Source organism: Homarus americanus, unplaced genomic scaffold (assembly GCF_018991925.1).
Source record: "Homarus americanus isolate GMGI-L3 unplaced genomic scaffold, GMGI_Hamer_2.0 scaffold48220, whole genome shotgun sequence".
NCBI lineage: Eukaryota > Metazoa > Arthropoda > Malacostraca > Decapoda > Nephropidae > Homarus > Homarus americanus.
Genome location: NW_024755060.1, coordinates 4,972,232 through 4,985,185, shown reverse-complemented (window position 1 = coordinate 4,985,185; position 12,954 = coordinate 4,972,232). Strand labels below are relative to the sequence as shown.

General features: G+C 41.1%; 1 protein-coding gene across 1 annotated transcript in view; it reads right to left on the bottom strand.

Moving 5' to 3' along the window:
* LOC121856339 (patj homolog) overlaps positions 1 to 12,954 on the bottom strand; it is a 99,096-nt gene that overhangs the window by 19,889 nt on the left and 66,253 nt on the right. The window contains exon 5 of the mRNA XM_042351828.1: positions 814 to 1,237. Within this exon, the coding sequence (XP_042207762.1) occupies positions 814 to 1,237 (424 nt within the window). The remainder of the gene's footprint in view (positions 1 to 813; positions 1,238 to 12,954) is intronic.

The following is a 12,954-nucleotide window of genomic DNA, read 5'->3' as shown; positions in this document are numbered from 1 at the left end:
ACAATCAACACAGAACAATGTTGGGGTTATTTCTTTGCAGTTGGAGTTGTGAAAATGTGGAATAATCCAACATTAAAAGTTAAGATATCACCAACGCAAGCTTATGCAAGGCCAGACTTAACCCACACTTGAAAATGGTCAGGTACTGTACAGTATATTCAGAGATACCATGCATGCCCAGTACAGTACATTACACCACTGAGCCGATACGTGGAAAACAGGATAACTACCTCAATAAATATACAAGCTTAACCATGAAAATCTGCATCTTAACAACTAAAGGCTTCAGGTGTTTTAGTAAATTAGCCAATCAGGAGCAAGAATGTCCCCCCTCCCCCCCTAAAAAAAGTTATCGAAGGTCTCCATGAAATTATAAACACGAAATTAAAATTAAATTCTTTATATGATTTCCACAAGGCCAAAAAAATTTAATCAAACACGAGTCATAATGTAGTAGCAACATGGAGGAGATTACCCATTACGTATTAAGCTACCGAAGGCATCTAAGCAAGAACAAACATGTACCACAAGTCCACTGAGCTATAACATGGAAACAAAACTTGATGCAATACTTTAATCTGAACACTGTAAGCCAGCTCCCATAGTGACCATTTCATCAAACATTGTAGCCAAACAAAACTCACAGTTTAGTTACATATGAGAGAGAGAGAGAGAGAGAGAGAGAGCGAGAGAGAGAGCGAGAGCGAGAGCGAGAGCGAGAGAGAGAGAGAGAGAGAGAGAGAGAGAGAATAAACAATCTCAACTTACGACAATGAGAGAGAGAGAGAGAGAGAATAAACAATCTCAACTTACGACAATCTCAAACTCTGGTCCGACAGTCCTCGACCATTTTCGCTCAATAGCATTTTCCACAGAGGGTCGCAGCTCCCCGGTGTAGTTGCTGTCTATCATCAACTCAATGTCTTCAAGGCGTACATCGGAATTAATGCCAGAGGACAATGGAGGGACATCAGATGACAGTTGAGGGATGGCGGATGACAGCTGAGGCACATTGGTGGTGGTCGCATAGGAGGAGGTGATTCCAGCAGATAAAGCAGGATGCTGTAGCGGCTGGTTCGAGATGGCGGGGAAGGTAGGCACGTCGGCGATGATTGTAGACGAGGAGGTAGGTGGGGAGAGTGCTGGGTTGATGGCCTCCATGAGTGAGTCCTCTCCACTTAGTTCCAGTTCACCAAGAGCCGAGCGTATAGCGTCACTGCTCGGAAGCTCACCCAGCTGTTGGCAGAAATAAATACATTAACCTGATTGTAAAGAGTACGTTAAGTGGCCATCTTTCCTTCAGTCTAGTACCATACAACTTAAGTGGTACTATTATCAGTATAAGTTGTAATGATAATATAATACTGATTGTTCACATATACTGCATGGTGAATTTGGTGAGTGTTCATATACAATAGTTGTATGTATGTACACATGCATTCATGCCATACAACATACACCAGTGAGCCTAAGTGTGCAGTGTATGAATCAAACAAAAACTTCACGAATAAGTTTAACACAATGGTAAAAAATGGGTAAAACGTGGGAACAGCATTAAGTGGACGCAGCATTAAATGGACGCAGCATTAAATGGACGCAGCATAAAGTGTACACAGCTTTAAGTGGACACAGCATTAAATGGACGCAGCATTAAATGGACGCAGCATTAAGTGTACACAGCTTTAAGTGAACACAGCTTTAAGTGTACACAGCATTAAATGGACACAGCATAAAGTGTACACAGCTTTAAGTGGACACAGCATTAAGTGGACGCAGCATTAAGTGGACGCAGCATTAAGTGGACACAAAATTTAGCAAGTTGGTTTAGATCCGTGACACCTCCAATCATACCAGCTGTGAATGGGTACCTAGCCTTAAGTTGGGGGTGGAGTAGATTAGGGTGGGGTGCAGTAGATTAGGGTGGGGTTGGGATAGGTTAGGGTGGGGTGGGGTAGGTTAGGGGTGGGGTGGGGTGGGGTGGGGTGGGTGAGGTGGGTGAAGTGGGGTGGGAGGTGGGGTGAGGTGGGTGGGGGTGGAGGTGGGGTGAGGTGGGTGGGGTGGGTGGGGTGAGGTGGAGGTGAGGTGAGAGGGGAGGTAGGGTGGGTGAGGTAGAGGTAGGGTGGAATGAGGTAGGGTAGGGTTGTGTCAGGTCTGGTAGGGTGGGGTGGGGTAGGGTATTGAAGCCAGTCAGGCAGGTGCATTACCGGTCACATTACCACCTTGTATACAAAGGCTTAAGTGCTTGGTGTGCTGTACCTGTATTGCCACTAATGGGACCCACTCTCACTGGGGTAAAAGGTACTGCAAGGGAAGAAATGTATATGAAGGAAAAAATAAGAAAAGCAATAGGTAAAAACTTGGGAAAGGGCAATTAGTGACACCCTGATGCACGGATATGAAACAAGCACTCGAGGGAATAAGAGAGAATGAAAGAATAAGAGAGAAGAATGAGAGAAGGGAAGAATGAGAGAAGGGAAGAATCAGAGAACGAGAGATAACAAGAGAGAATGAAAGAATAAGATTGAGAGAGAGAGAGAGAGTGTAATTGAGACGAAGGACTCCTGAGAGAGCTTGAAGGATCTGGAAGGAGCTGTTACATCCTTCACACTCACGGGAGGAAGATGTATGTATGTGTGTGTGTGTGTGTGTGTGTGTTAAAAGCAGTCCTATGTGTTGGTTTAATACATATATACATACATACATACATACACATACACACACTCACTCTAGCCTGTCTCACTCTGGGCTGACACTACCACACCTCTCGTCTAATGATGCACATTACTGCGTCAATACCAACATCCAGCCGCTAAAATACTAGGCAATTACATTACCATAACATCACGCAAACGACACCATTCACAATATTTATGGTCTTAATGCACAAACTCTGGCAAATGAAGTTACTACGACCAGATTTCACAGTGATTATATGTATAACGATACGAGGCAGAATGTATAAATGATTCTACATCGACTATTTATAGAAAACTTTAAAGTATTATGTAGAATTAGATTACATTTATAATATTAAGTAGAATTAGATTACATTTATAATATTAAGTAGAATTAGGTTACATATATAATATTAAGTAGAATTAGATTACATTTATAATATTATGTAGAATTAGATTACATTTTCACCCCCAAGCCCAGTCACCTGTGTTCCTTACGGCTTATATTATCAATACCCAACAGTAGTGTCCAAAGGTAATTTAATAATGAATTCCTGATCAATTTTACATCAATCACAAAAAGACAAGCAAAAAATCCACCTAACTTGATATCTGTCATCTACTTAAAACATATACTCTAGGTCATATAATGTGATTGAAAACCTAACCTAACCAAACCTTATCTAACCTAACCTAACCATAAGTGATTAAACGGCCTCTCATTGCACATCATAACAAAATAACCAGAAAAATTTAATAGAAAAAATATAAATAACTCCCCCTTGCCAATATGATGCTCCATTAGACGAGATATTGTCAAGTGTGTCCAGGAACTTCTGACTTCAAGTGTACAATAAAGTTTTCCTTCCAGTCTTATTTATACTTTTAATCAAACTTTTATAGATGAAAAGTTGTTGTAGTATTATGATTTCTTGAAATAATACTTTGTATTACTTGATAAATAACCTAACTAAATTAACCTAATCTAACCAAATATAACCTACCCAAATTAACATAATCTAATCAAACGAGCATAACCAGACCAAAGTAACCTAACCAAACTAACATAACCTAACCAAACTATCCTAACCTAACCAAACGAACATAACCTAACCAAACTAACATAAACGAATCAAACTAACCTAACCTAACCAAACTAACATAACCTAACCAAACTAACAAAAACGAATCAAACTAACCTAACCTACTCAACATAACCTAACTAGCAAGTTAATAAAGCTAATACCACCATAATCCACTAGCAATCTATTTTGAATTCCCAGAAGCAGAATTTCAAGGAATCTCAATAATTATTTTTTATTTATTTTTTATTTTTTTTTATTTTTTTTTTTTATTTTATTTTTACATTTTGATAAATATAACAGGCCGTGTGGAATGCTTAGGTTTTTTTTTACCATACTGACCCGTATTGGCTAAACTTAAAATAGATTATCACCTCAACGAGCATGAAATTACAGTACGTGGTATTCACATAACGCAATGATTATGCTAACTCAGACGGGGATTCTCAAATATTATGGATGTTAATTTGGAGCTCTGGGTTGGGTTGGGTTATGCTGAGTTGGGTTGGTGTCAGCATATACTGTAGAGCCGTCAGCATATACCCTGTAGAGCCGTCAGAATACACCGTATAGAGCCATCAGCATATAGAGCCATCAGCATATAGAGCCATCAGCATATAGAACCGTCAGCATATAGAGCCATCAGAATATAGAACCGTCAGAATATAGAGCCGCCAGCCTATAGAGCCGCCAGCCTATAGAGCCGTCAGCCTATAGAGCCGCCAGCCTATAGAGCCGCCAGCCTAAAGAGCCGTGACAAACAAGCGACCTTTTCTAAAATATTAAAGTCCGTCCTGAATTATGGCCCCGTTTTTAACGATGACTTCCTAAATAAAGTACAATTTATATCATCCCACCGACACTAAACTTCCAATTTACCTTAAAACACACACACACACACACACACACACACGTCAGAACACACACACACACACACACACACACACACACACACACACACACACACACACACACACACACACACACAAAGATCCCCGAAGTTAATTTCATCCCTTGACTGGTGTTAAGAAGACGTGTCCGAACGGGGTAAAAGTTTTTCACCAATTTTAATCCATTACCGATGACGAATTTGTTTATTTATTTATTTTTTACGTAATGGAGCCAGTTAAATGGGTTCGTACATATCCATTTACAATTCATAGTATGATTGTTGGAGAATTTAACGAAAAATCTGAGAATTTAACTAGTGAACCTTTAAGGAATAAAGCTAGGAATTTAACAAACGAATCTTTCAGACTAAAATAAAATAAATCCTTGAAAATTTAACAAACGAAGCTGATAATTAATTTAACTTACGAATTTAACGAACGAATCATTAAGGCTTCAACTATCGAATCATCTGATAATTTAAATGAATGAATATGAGAAAACACAGGCAACTTATCGAACGAACACCCAACCTCTCTCTCTCTCTCTCTCTCTCTCTCTCTCTCTCTCTCTCTCTCTCTCTCTCTCTCTCTCTCTCCAATCGCTTCCCGGGAGATGAAAATAATAAGAAAAGTAAGAGCCGGATTGCGCTACAGTTTACACACCACACGAGGCATAAGACCTGTACCCCTCAGACCGTTGTTTACTAAGACCAAACACAACCTCTTGTTCGTGTTTACAAGTTCCATATTTCCTGAGGTATGTATTGACAAGGGGGGTGGGGTGGGGTGGGTGAGTGGGGGGGTGGGGTGTTGGGGAGTGAGGGGTGGGGTGGGGAGTGAGGTGGGGTGGGGGGCGTAACATGTAAGTGGAGACAAGGAACAAGTGAATATTTCGGCCAGGGGAATATTTTTTAAGCGGGAACTACCATATTGGAATGCACGAGGGAAGGGTCCGGAGTGAGGAGGGAGGTAAGGGCCAAAAGGTTAGGAGGGAGGGAAGGAAGAGGTGAGGGAAATAGGAGGGTGAGAGGAGTGACTAAAAAGACGTAGCCCATATATCAAGGGCATGACACTGACTGATGGGCATCGTAATGAATAGCTTTCCCACTGTGCTTATTCTTGCGGGGAAGGGAGAGAAAAAACACTATGAAATGTAAACAAGCAACACTAGGCTTCACAACTTCATGTGAGGGGGTGAGGTGGGGGAGGTGTGGGGGTGAGGTGGGGAGTTATTGGGGGTGTGTGGGGAGGGGTGAGGTGGGGGTGTGAAGGGTTGGGGGAGGTTGAGGGTTGAGGGTTGAGGTTAGGGAGAGGGGTGTACCAGGAGGGTGAAGGGGTTGGAGGAGGGTGAGGGTTGGAGGAGGGGTGAGGGTTGGGGGGTGAGGGGTTGGGGAAGGGGGTGAGGGGTTGGAGGAGGGTGAGGGTTGGAGGAGGGTGAGGGGTTGAGGGAGGGTGAGGGGGGGTTGGAGGGTGAGGGGTTGGAGGAGGGTGAGGGGTTGGAGGAGGGTGAGGGAGGTTGGAGGAGGGTGAGGGGTTAGGGAGGGGTAGAGGACTGGGAGGAGTGAGGGAGGGAGAGGGTGAGGTGAGGGAGGTTGCGGGGAAGGTTGAGGGGTGAGGGGAGAAGTGAGGGAAGGTAAGGGGAAGGTGAGGGGAGGGTGAGGGGAAGGTGAGGGGAGGGTGAGGGAGGTTACGGTACAGGGGGGGGGGAAGGTTAACTCGAGATGCGATAGATTACCGTTTAATTTAGACTGACTTGATTTAGTTATTATAAGTCTCTCGGCATAAATTCGACAGGGTTAACTCTTGGTGGGATAGATTAAGGTTTGATTTGGCTTGACAGGATTTGGCTACAACTCCTGGCTACAACTCCTGGCTAACTCTTGGCTATAGCTATTAACGCTGGGAGGATGGGGTCGTTTAACTATAAGATACGCTAAGGGTGAGTTTGTATTACGTTAGCGTAGAAAATTGATCTAAAGAGTTACATAGTAGATATAAATTGCCCTTAGTTCTTCACACAGTCATTCACACCTCACAACACCTGTCGTATATACATCACCATTCACACCTCACAACACCTGTCGTATATACATCACCATTCACACCTCACAACACCTGTCTTATATACATCACCATTCACACCTCACAACACCTGTCGTATATACATCACCATTCACACCTCACAACACCTGTCGTATATACATCACCATTCACACCTCACAACACCTGTCGTATATACATCACCATTCACACCTCACAACACCCAAATATATATATACATCACCATCACATCACACCTCACAACACCTGTCGTATATACATCACCATTCACACCTCACAACACCTGTCGTATATACATCACCATTCACACCTCACAACACCTGTCGTATATACATCACCATTCACACCTCACAACACCTGTCTTATATACATCACCATACACACCTCACAACACCTGTCGTATATACATCACCATTCACACCTCACAACACCTGTCTTATATACATCACCATTCACACCTCACAACACCTGTCGTATATACATCACCATTCACACCTCACAACACCTGTCTTATATACATCACCATTCACACCTCACAACACCTGTCGTATATACATCACCATTCACACCTCACAACACCTGTCTTATATACATCACCATTCACACCTCACAACACCTGTCGTATATACATCACCATTCACACCTCACAACACCTGTCTTATATACATCACCATTCACACCTCACAACACCTGTCGTATATACATCACCATTAATTACATATCATTAGTACACTGTAATTGTCAACTCACTAAGTCGTATATAGCAACAAAATAGGGGCATCCTAACACACACAATACACATAAAATATCATTACCAGATGGGATATTGAGCACTAGATACCAAGAGTGACCAACCAGGTGAGTTACTTGACAAACACCGTACATAATTACCCTACACCTGAAACCTTTGATACAGTACACATTAATACACGTGTTTATTGATCAAGCTGGGATATTTACACCCAGCACGAGAGGAACGCGTCATATAGGGATAAATAATGAAGGTGGTGGACATTTCAGCTTGTAACGTTTTAGCCTGGATCAGCTGAGGTAACTAGACCAACGTTGGGGTAGTGAACGTTTAAGGGAAAGAAACGTTTAGGGCTGACACGTCAAAGAGTAGACACGTCAAAGAATAGACACGTCAGAGTACACACGTCAAAGGGTACATACAAGAGAACTGTGTACATGGTCACGTCCAGTAGTGAACACAGTGACACACAAAGAGGAGTTCCATAGTGTAGGTACACCATAAAACGGTAACGCTAGAGGGACATACAATATTTATACTGAGAGAGAACCTACAGTACACATATCTCGGTGCACACATGCGTGGTCGTTTAAAAAAATGTACACGGAGATACACCCAATTACATAGATATAAGTGATCACGTGCACAGATAAATAAAACGTCTATGCATAGTACATCACACACACACACAGCTTAGAAAAGACTGTGCTGTGTAGGGCAACGTTTGGAAGAATGTGCACACAGCAAGGAAACGTTCAAACAGTGAGGGTGAAGTGGAGATACGGACATCTGCCCCCGGGAAGATTAGATTAGATTAGGTTAGGTTAGGTTAGGTTAGGGTAGGATAGGTTAGGAGTCTTACGTGTTGTTACATAGATTAGGTTAGGTTAGGTTAGGATAGGTTAGGAGTCTTACGTGTTGTTACATAGATTAGGTTAGGTTGGTTAGGTTAGGAGTCTTACGTGTTGCTACATAGGTTAGGTTAGGATAGGTTAGGACAGGTTAGGATAGGTTAGGTTGGTTAGGTTAGGAGTCTTACGTGTTGTTACATAGATTAGGTTAGGTTAGGAGTCTTACGTTTTGTTACATAGGTTAGGTTAGAATAGGTTAGGTTAGGTTAGGATAGGTTAGGTTGGCATTTCAAACATATACGTGCTAATCATGAGTAAGGAAGGAAAGGGGGCGGTAACGAGGGGACGGGGGGCAAATGTCCAAATGGCCTAGTGCGGAGGAGGTTCAGAGGGACTAGGCTGCGGGCGGCTCACTTGATGTGTGTTGGGTGGAGGAGGAACACCAGCCACACACTCCTGACGAGACCCGCCACCACCACGCAGCGAGCCTCTCTTTCTGTGCTTACTGCTCGACCTGTTCACCTGCCACAGTCACCGTTAATATTAGTCTACAAGCCTTTACACCTTCTTTTATTGACTCAACTTTTGCTCACATTTAGAGATATAACCCAACCTAACTCACCCAACTTGGCCTAAATTATTGACTCAGCTTTTGCTCAAATTCAGGTACATAACCCAACCTAACGTAACCCAAGTCAACCAAACGTAACCTAAATTAACCCCACCTAACCTAACCCAACCCCACCTAACCAGCACAATATATGGGAGTCGCACCTGGGCTATCGAAAGGTCAAGTGATATTTTGTAGCACATCCTGACCCAACTAACCTGGCCTAAACCAGAGGTAGCACATCCTGACCCAACTAACCTGACCTAAACCAGAGGTAGCACATCCTAACCCAACGAACCTGACCTAAACCAGAGGTAGCACATCCTAACCCAACTAACCTGACCTAAAGCAGAGGTAGCACATCCTGACCTAAACCAGAGGTAGCACATCCTGACCCAACTAACCTGACCTAAACCAGAGGTAGCACATCCTAACCCAACGAACCTGACCTAAAGCAGAGGTAGCACATCCTGACCCAACTAACCTGACCTAAACCAGAGGTAGCACATCCTGACCCAACTAACCTGACCTAAACCAGAGGTAGCACATCCTGACCCAACTAACCTGACCTAAACCAGAGGTAGCACATCCTGACCCAACTAACCTGACCTAAACCAGAGGAACCAAAATAACTTTACCCCTGTAACATAACTGAGCCCCTACAATTTAACCTAATCCAAATACCTTAACCCCTATAATTTAACCTATCCTAAATAAGTTAACCCCTATAATTTAACCGATCCTAAATAAGTTAACCCCTATAATTTAACCTAAGTAACTTGGGTTTACCAAATGTGAAGTATAACTCAAAATAATTAACCTAACTCAAAATACATAACCTAACCACATTAACCAAAGCTAACCCAAATAACCTAACAAACCCTAACCTGAGGCAAATGGTGGAGGACCTTACACTTGTACCCACACAGTTAAATAAAAAAAAATAAAACTTATTACTCTGAAAAGCGAAAACCAGACTAATTCTAAAACGCCAAACGACAGACCATAACTAATACCATTAAGCTGTATTCCTTTGATCTCAGTTTAAGCTTTTAAGCGTTATATACATTGAAACTAAAACCTTGGAGGAAAATATCCGAGAGATTAGTATATTAAAAAAAATTGTTCTTGCTGAAAAAATTACCAGTCAAAATATTAAAAGTTACCAGTAATAAAATAAAAAAAGGATTAAACAAAGCCAAAACTCATAAAAAATACTCAACCTGAAAAAAGTATTAACACTAATTAAATACAAACATGAAAATACCAAGTCAAAATAAATATCTACACTGTAAATTGCATTAAAACTATTATATAATTTATCATGCATATAATAATTAGTATATTAAAATATTACAATATATATATATATACAGTATACGAGAATATATTAAGATGAAGATATATAGTTATATACCATACTAGACCGTATTGTAAACATACTATATATGGTACAAAATTTACACAGTTGCTGAAATAGAGAATATAACGTGGCCATTTTATGTCTATTATGGGATGGAATAGACAGTAGCATAAATATATAAATAAATAAATAAATTAAATAAACGACAACGCTGAACACACGTCGAATATTTTGTCCTTTGTAAAAAAAAATATGGAGCATTACACATCATTACGGTAACAGGCGGAACAGCACAGTACAATATTGAAGAACATTATTTCTCTGTACACAAAATCCCCCTGACAACAGGTAAAATAGGCCAAGTCGATACCTGTAATTTTCCCCGTCAAATACCTGTAATATTCCCCGTCAAATACCTGTAATATTCCCCGTCAAATACCTGTAATATTCCCCGTCAAATACCTGTAATATTCCCCGTCAAATACCTGTAATATTCCCCGTCAAATACCTGTAATATTCCCGTCAAATACCTGTAATATTCCCCGTCAAATACCTGTAATATTCCCCGTCAAATACCCGTAATATTCCCCGTCAAATACCTGTAATATTCCCCGTCAAATACCTGTAATATTCCCCGTCAAATACCTGTAATATTCCCCGTCAAATACCTGCACATTCCCCGTCAAATACCCGTAATATTCCCGTCAAATACCCGTAATATTCCCTCGTCAAATACCCGTAATATTCCCCGTCAAATACCTGCAATATTCCTCAACAATACCTGTACATTCCCCGTCAAATAATTCCATTATTCCCCGTCAAATAACGGTAATATTCCCTCAGTCAAATACCTGTAATATTCCCCGTCAAATACCTGTAATATTCCCCGTCAAATACCCGTAATATTCCCTGTCAAATACCTGTAATATTCCCCGTCAAATACCTGTAATATTCCCCGTCAAATACCTGTAATATTCCCCGTCAAATACCCGTAATATTCCCTGTCAAATACCTGTAATATTCCCCGTCAAATACCTGTAATATTCCCCGTCAAATACCTGTAATATTCCCCGTCAAATACCCGTAATATTCCCTGTCAAATACCTGTAATATTCCCCGTCAAATACCTGTAATATTCCCCGTCAAATACCTGTAATATTCCCCGTCAAATACCTGTAATATTCCCCGTCAAATACCTGTAATATTCCCCGTCAAATACCCGTAATATTCCCTGTCAAATACCTGTAATATTCCCCGTCAAATACCTGTAATATTCCCCGTCAAATACCTGTAATATTCCCCGTCAAATACCCGTAATATTCCCTGTCAAATACCTGTAATATTCCCCGTCAAATACCTGTAATATTCCCCGTCAAATACCTGTAATATTCCCCGTCAAATACCCGTAATATTCCCTGTCAAATACCTGTAATATTCCCCGTCAAATACCTGTAATATTCCCCGTCAAATACCTGTAATATTCCCCGTCAAATACCTGTAATATTCCCCGTCAAATACCTGTAATATTCCCCGTCAAATACCTGTAATATTCCCCGTCAAATACCCGTAATATTCCCCGTCAAATACCCGTAATATTCCCCGTCAAATACCTGTAATATTCCCCGTCAAATACCTGTAATTTTGTACTCAGGTAATTATACAAGGCAGCGCTACATGTTAAGTGTTATTTTTCAACTAACAGGTAAAAGGATCCAGCCTACCTGACTTTTACCTACCTAACCTAACCTAACAATTCTAACAATCTGAGAGTATAACTGGGCTGGGCGAGGTGAGGTTAACTTGGGGAAGATAATGTTAGGTTAGGTTAGATTAAATATGGTAAGGAAAGGTGCTAAATAAGCTAACCTGAATTTTCATCATATGCTAATTATGCTTTGTTGTCATTCTATGTTAAATTAAATGAGCAACGCTCCCATATGCTAATTAAACCAGGTCACGCTCCTTACCCGGTCACGCTACCTGCCAACAGTATGCAAGGTGGGTGAGTGAATGTTGGTCTGGGCTGAAGCGTGTACTATAAGCTCAATACACCACCAAACAATAGTCCTGTTACGTCACTAAACATTAACATAACACTAAATTAACATAAGGTCATTGAATTTACGTGTATGGTTCTAATATTATTTTATATTAGTTGCTTTAAAGACCCACATTCCAGCCAGTTAGTTTCAAGACCCACTTCCCATCCAGTTAGTTTCAAGACCCACATTCCATTCAGTTAGTTTCAAGATCCACATCCCATCCAGTTAGTTTCAGGAAGCTCAAATAATTTTAAGCCCACGGGACATTTAGGGAGAATTTCAACAACAAGGAAATGACTTCGGTGCGAAAACTGATCAATTAAAAGAACGCCGTTTTTTTAATCAGTAAATTGAACACAAAACGTCAAAAAATCCTGAATACATCTCCTTGACGCTGAACCATTATATAAAACACTACAAGCGGAAAACTCACGCAAGGGAATTAAAATTGACGGGATCACATAACTTCCTGGAACAATTAAAATCTCATCGGAGAGAGAGAGAGAGAGAGAGAGAGAGAGAGAGAGAGAGAGAGAGAGAGAGAGAGAGTAGAGAGAGAGAGAGAGAGAGAGAGAGAGAGAGAGAGAGAGAGAGAGAGAGAGGTAGAGAGAGTGTCCTGCAATAAACAC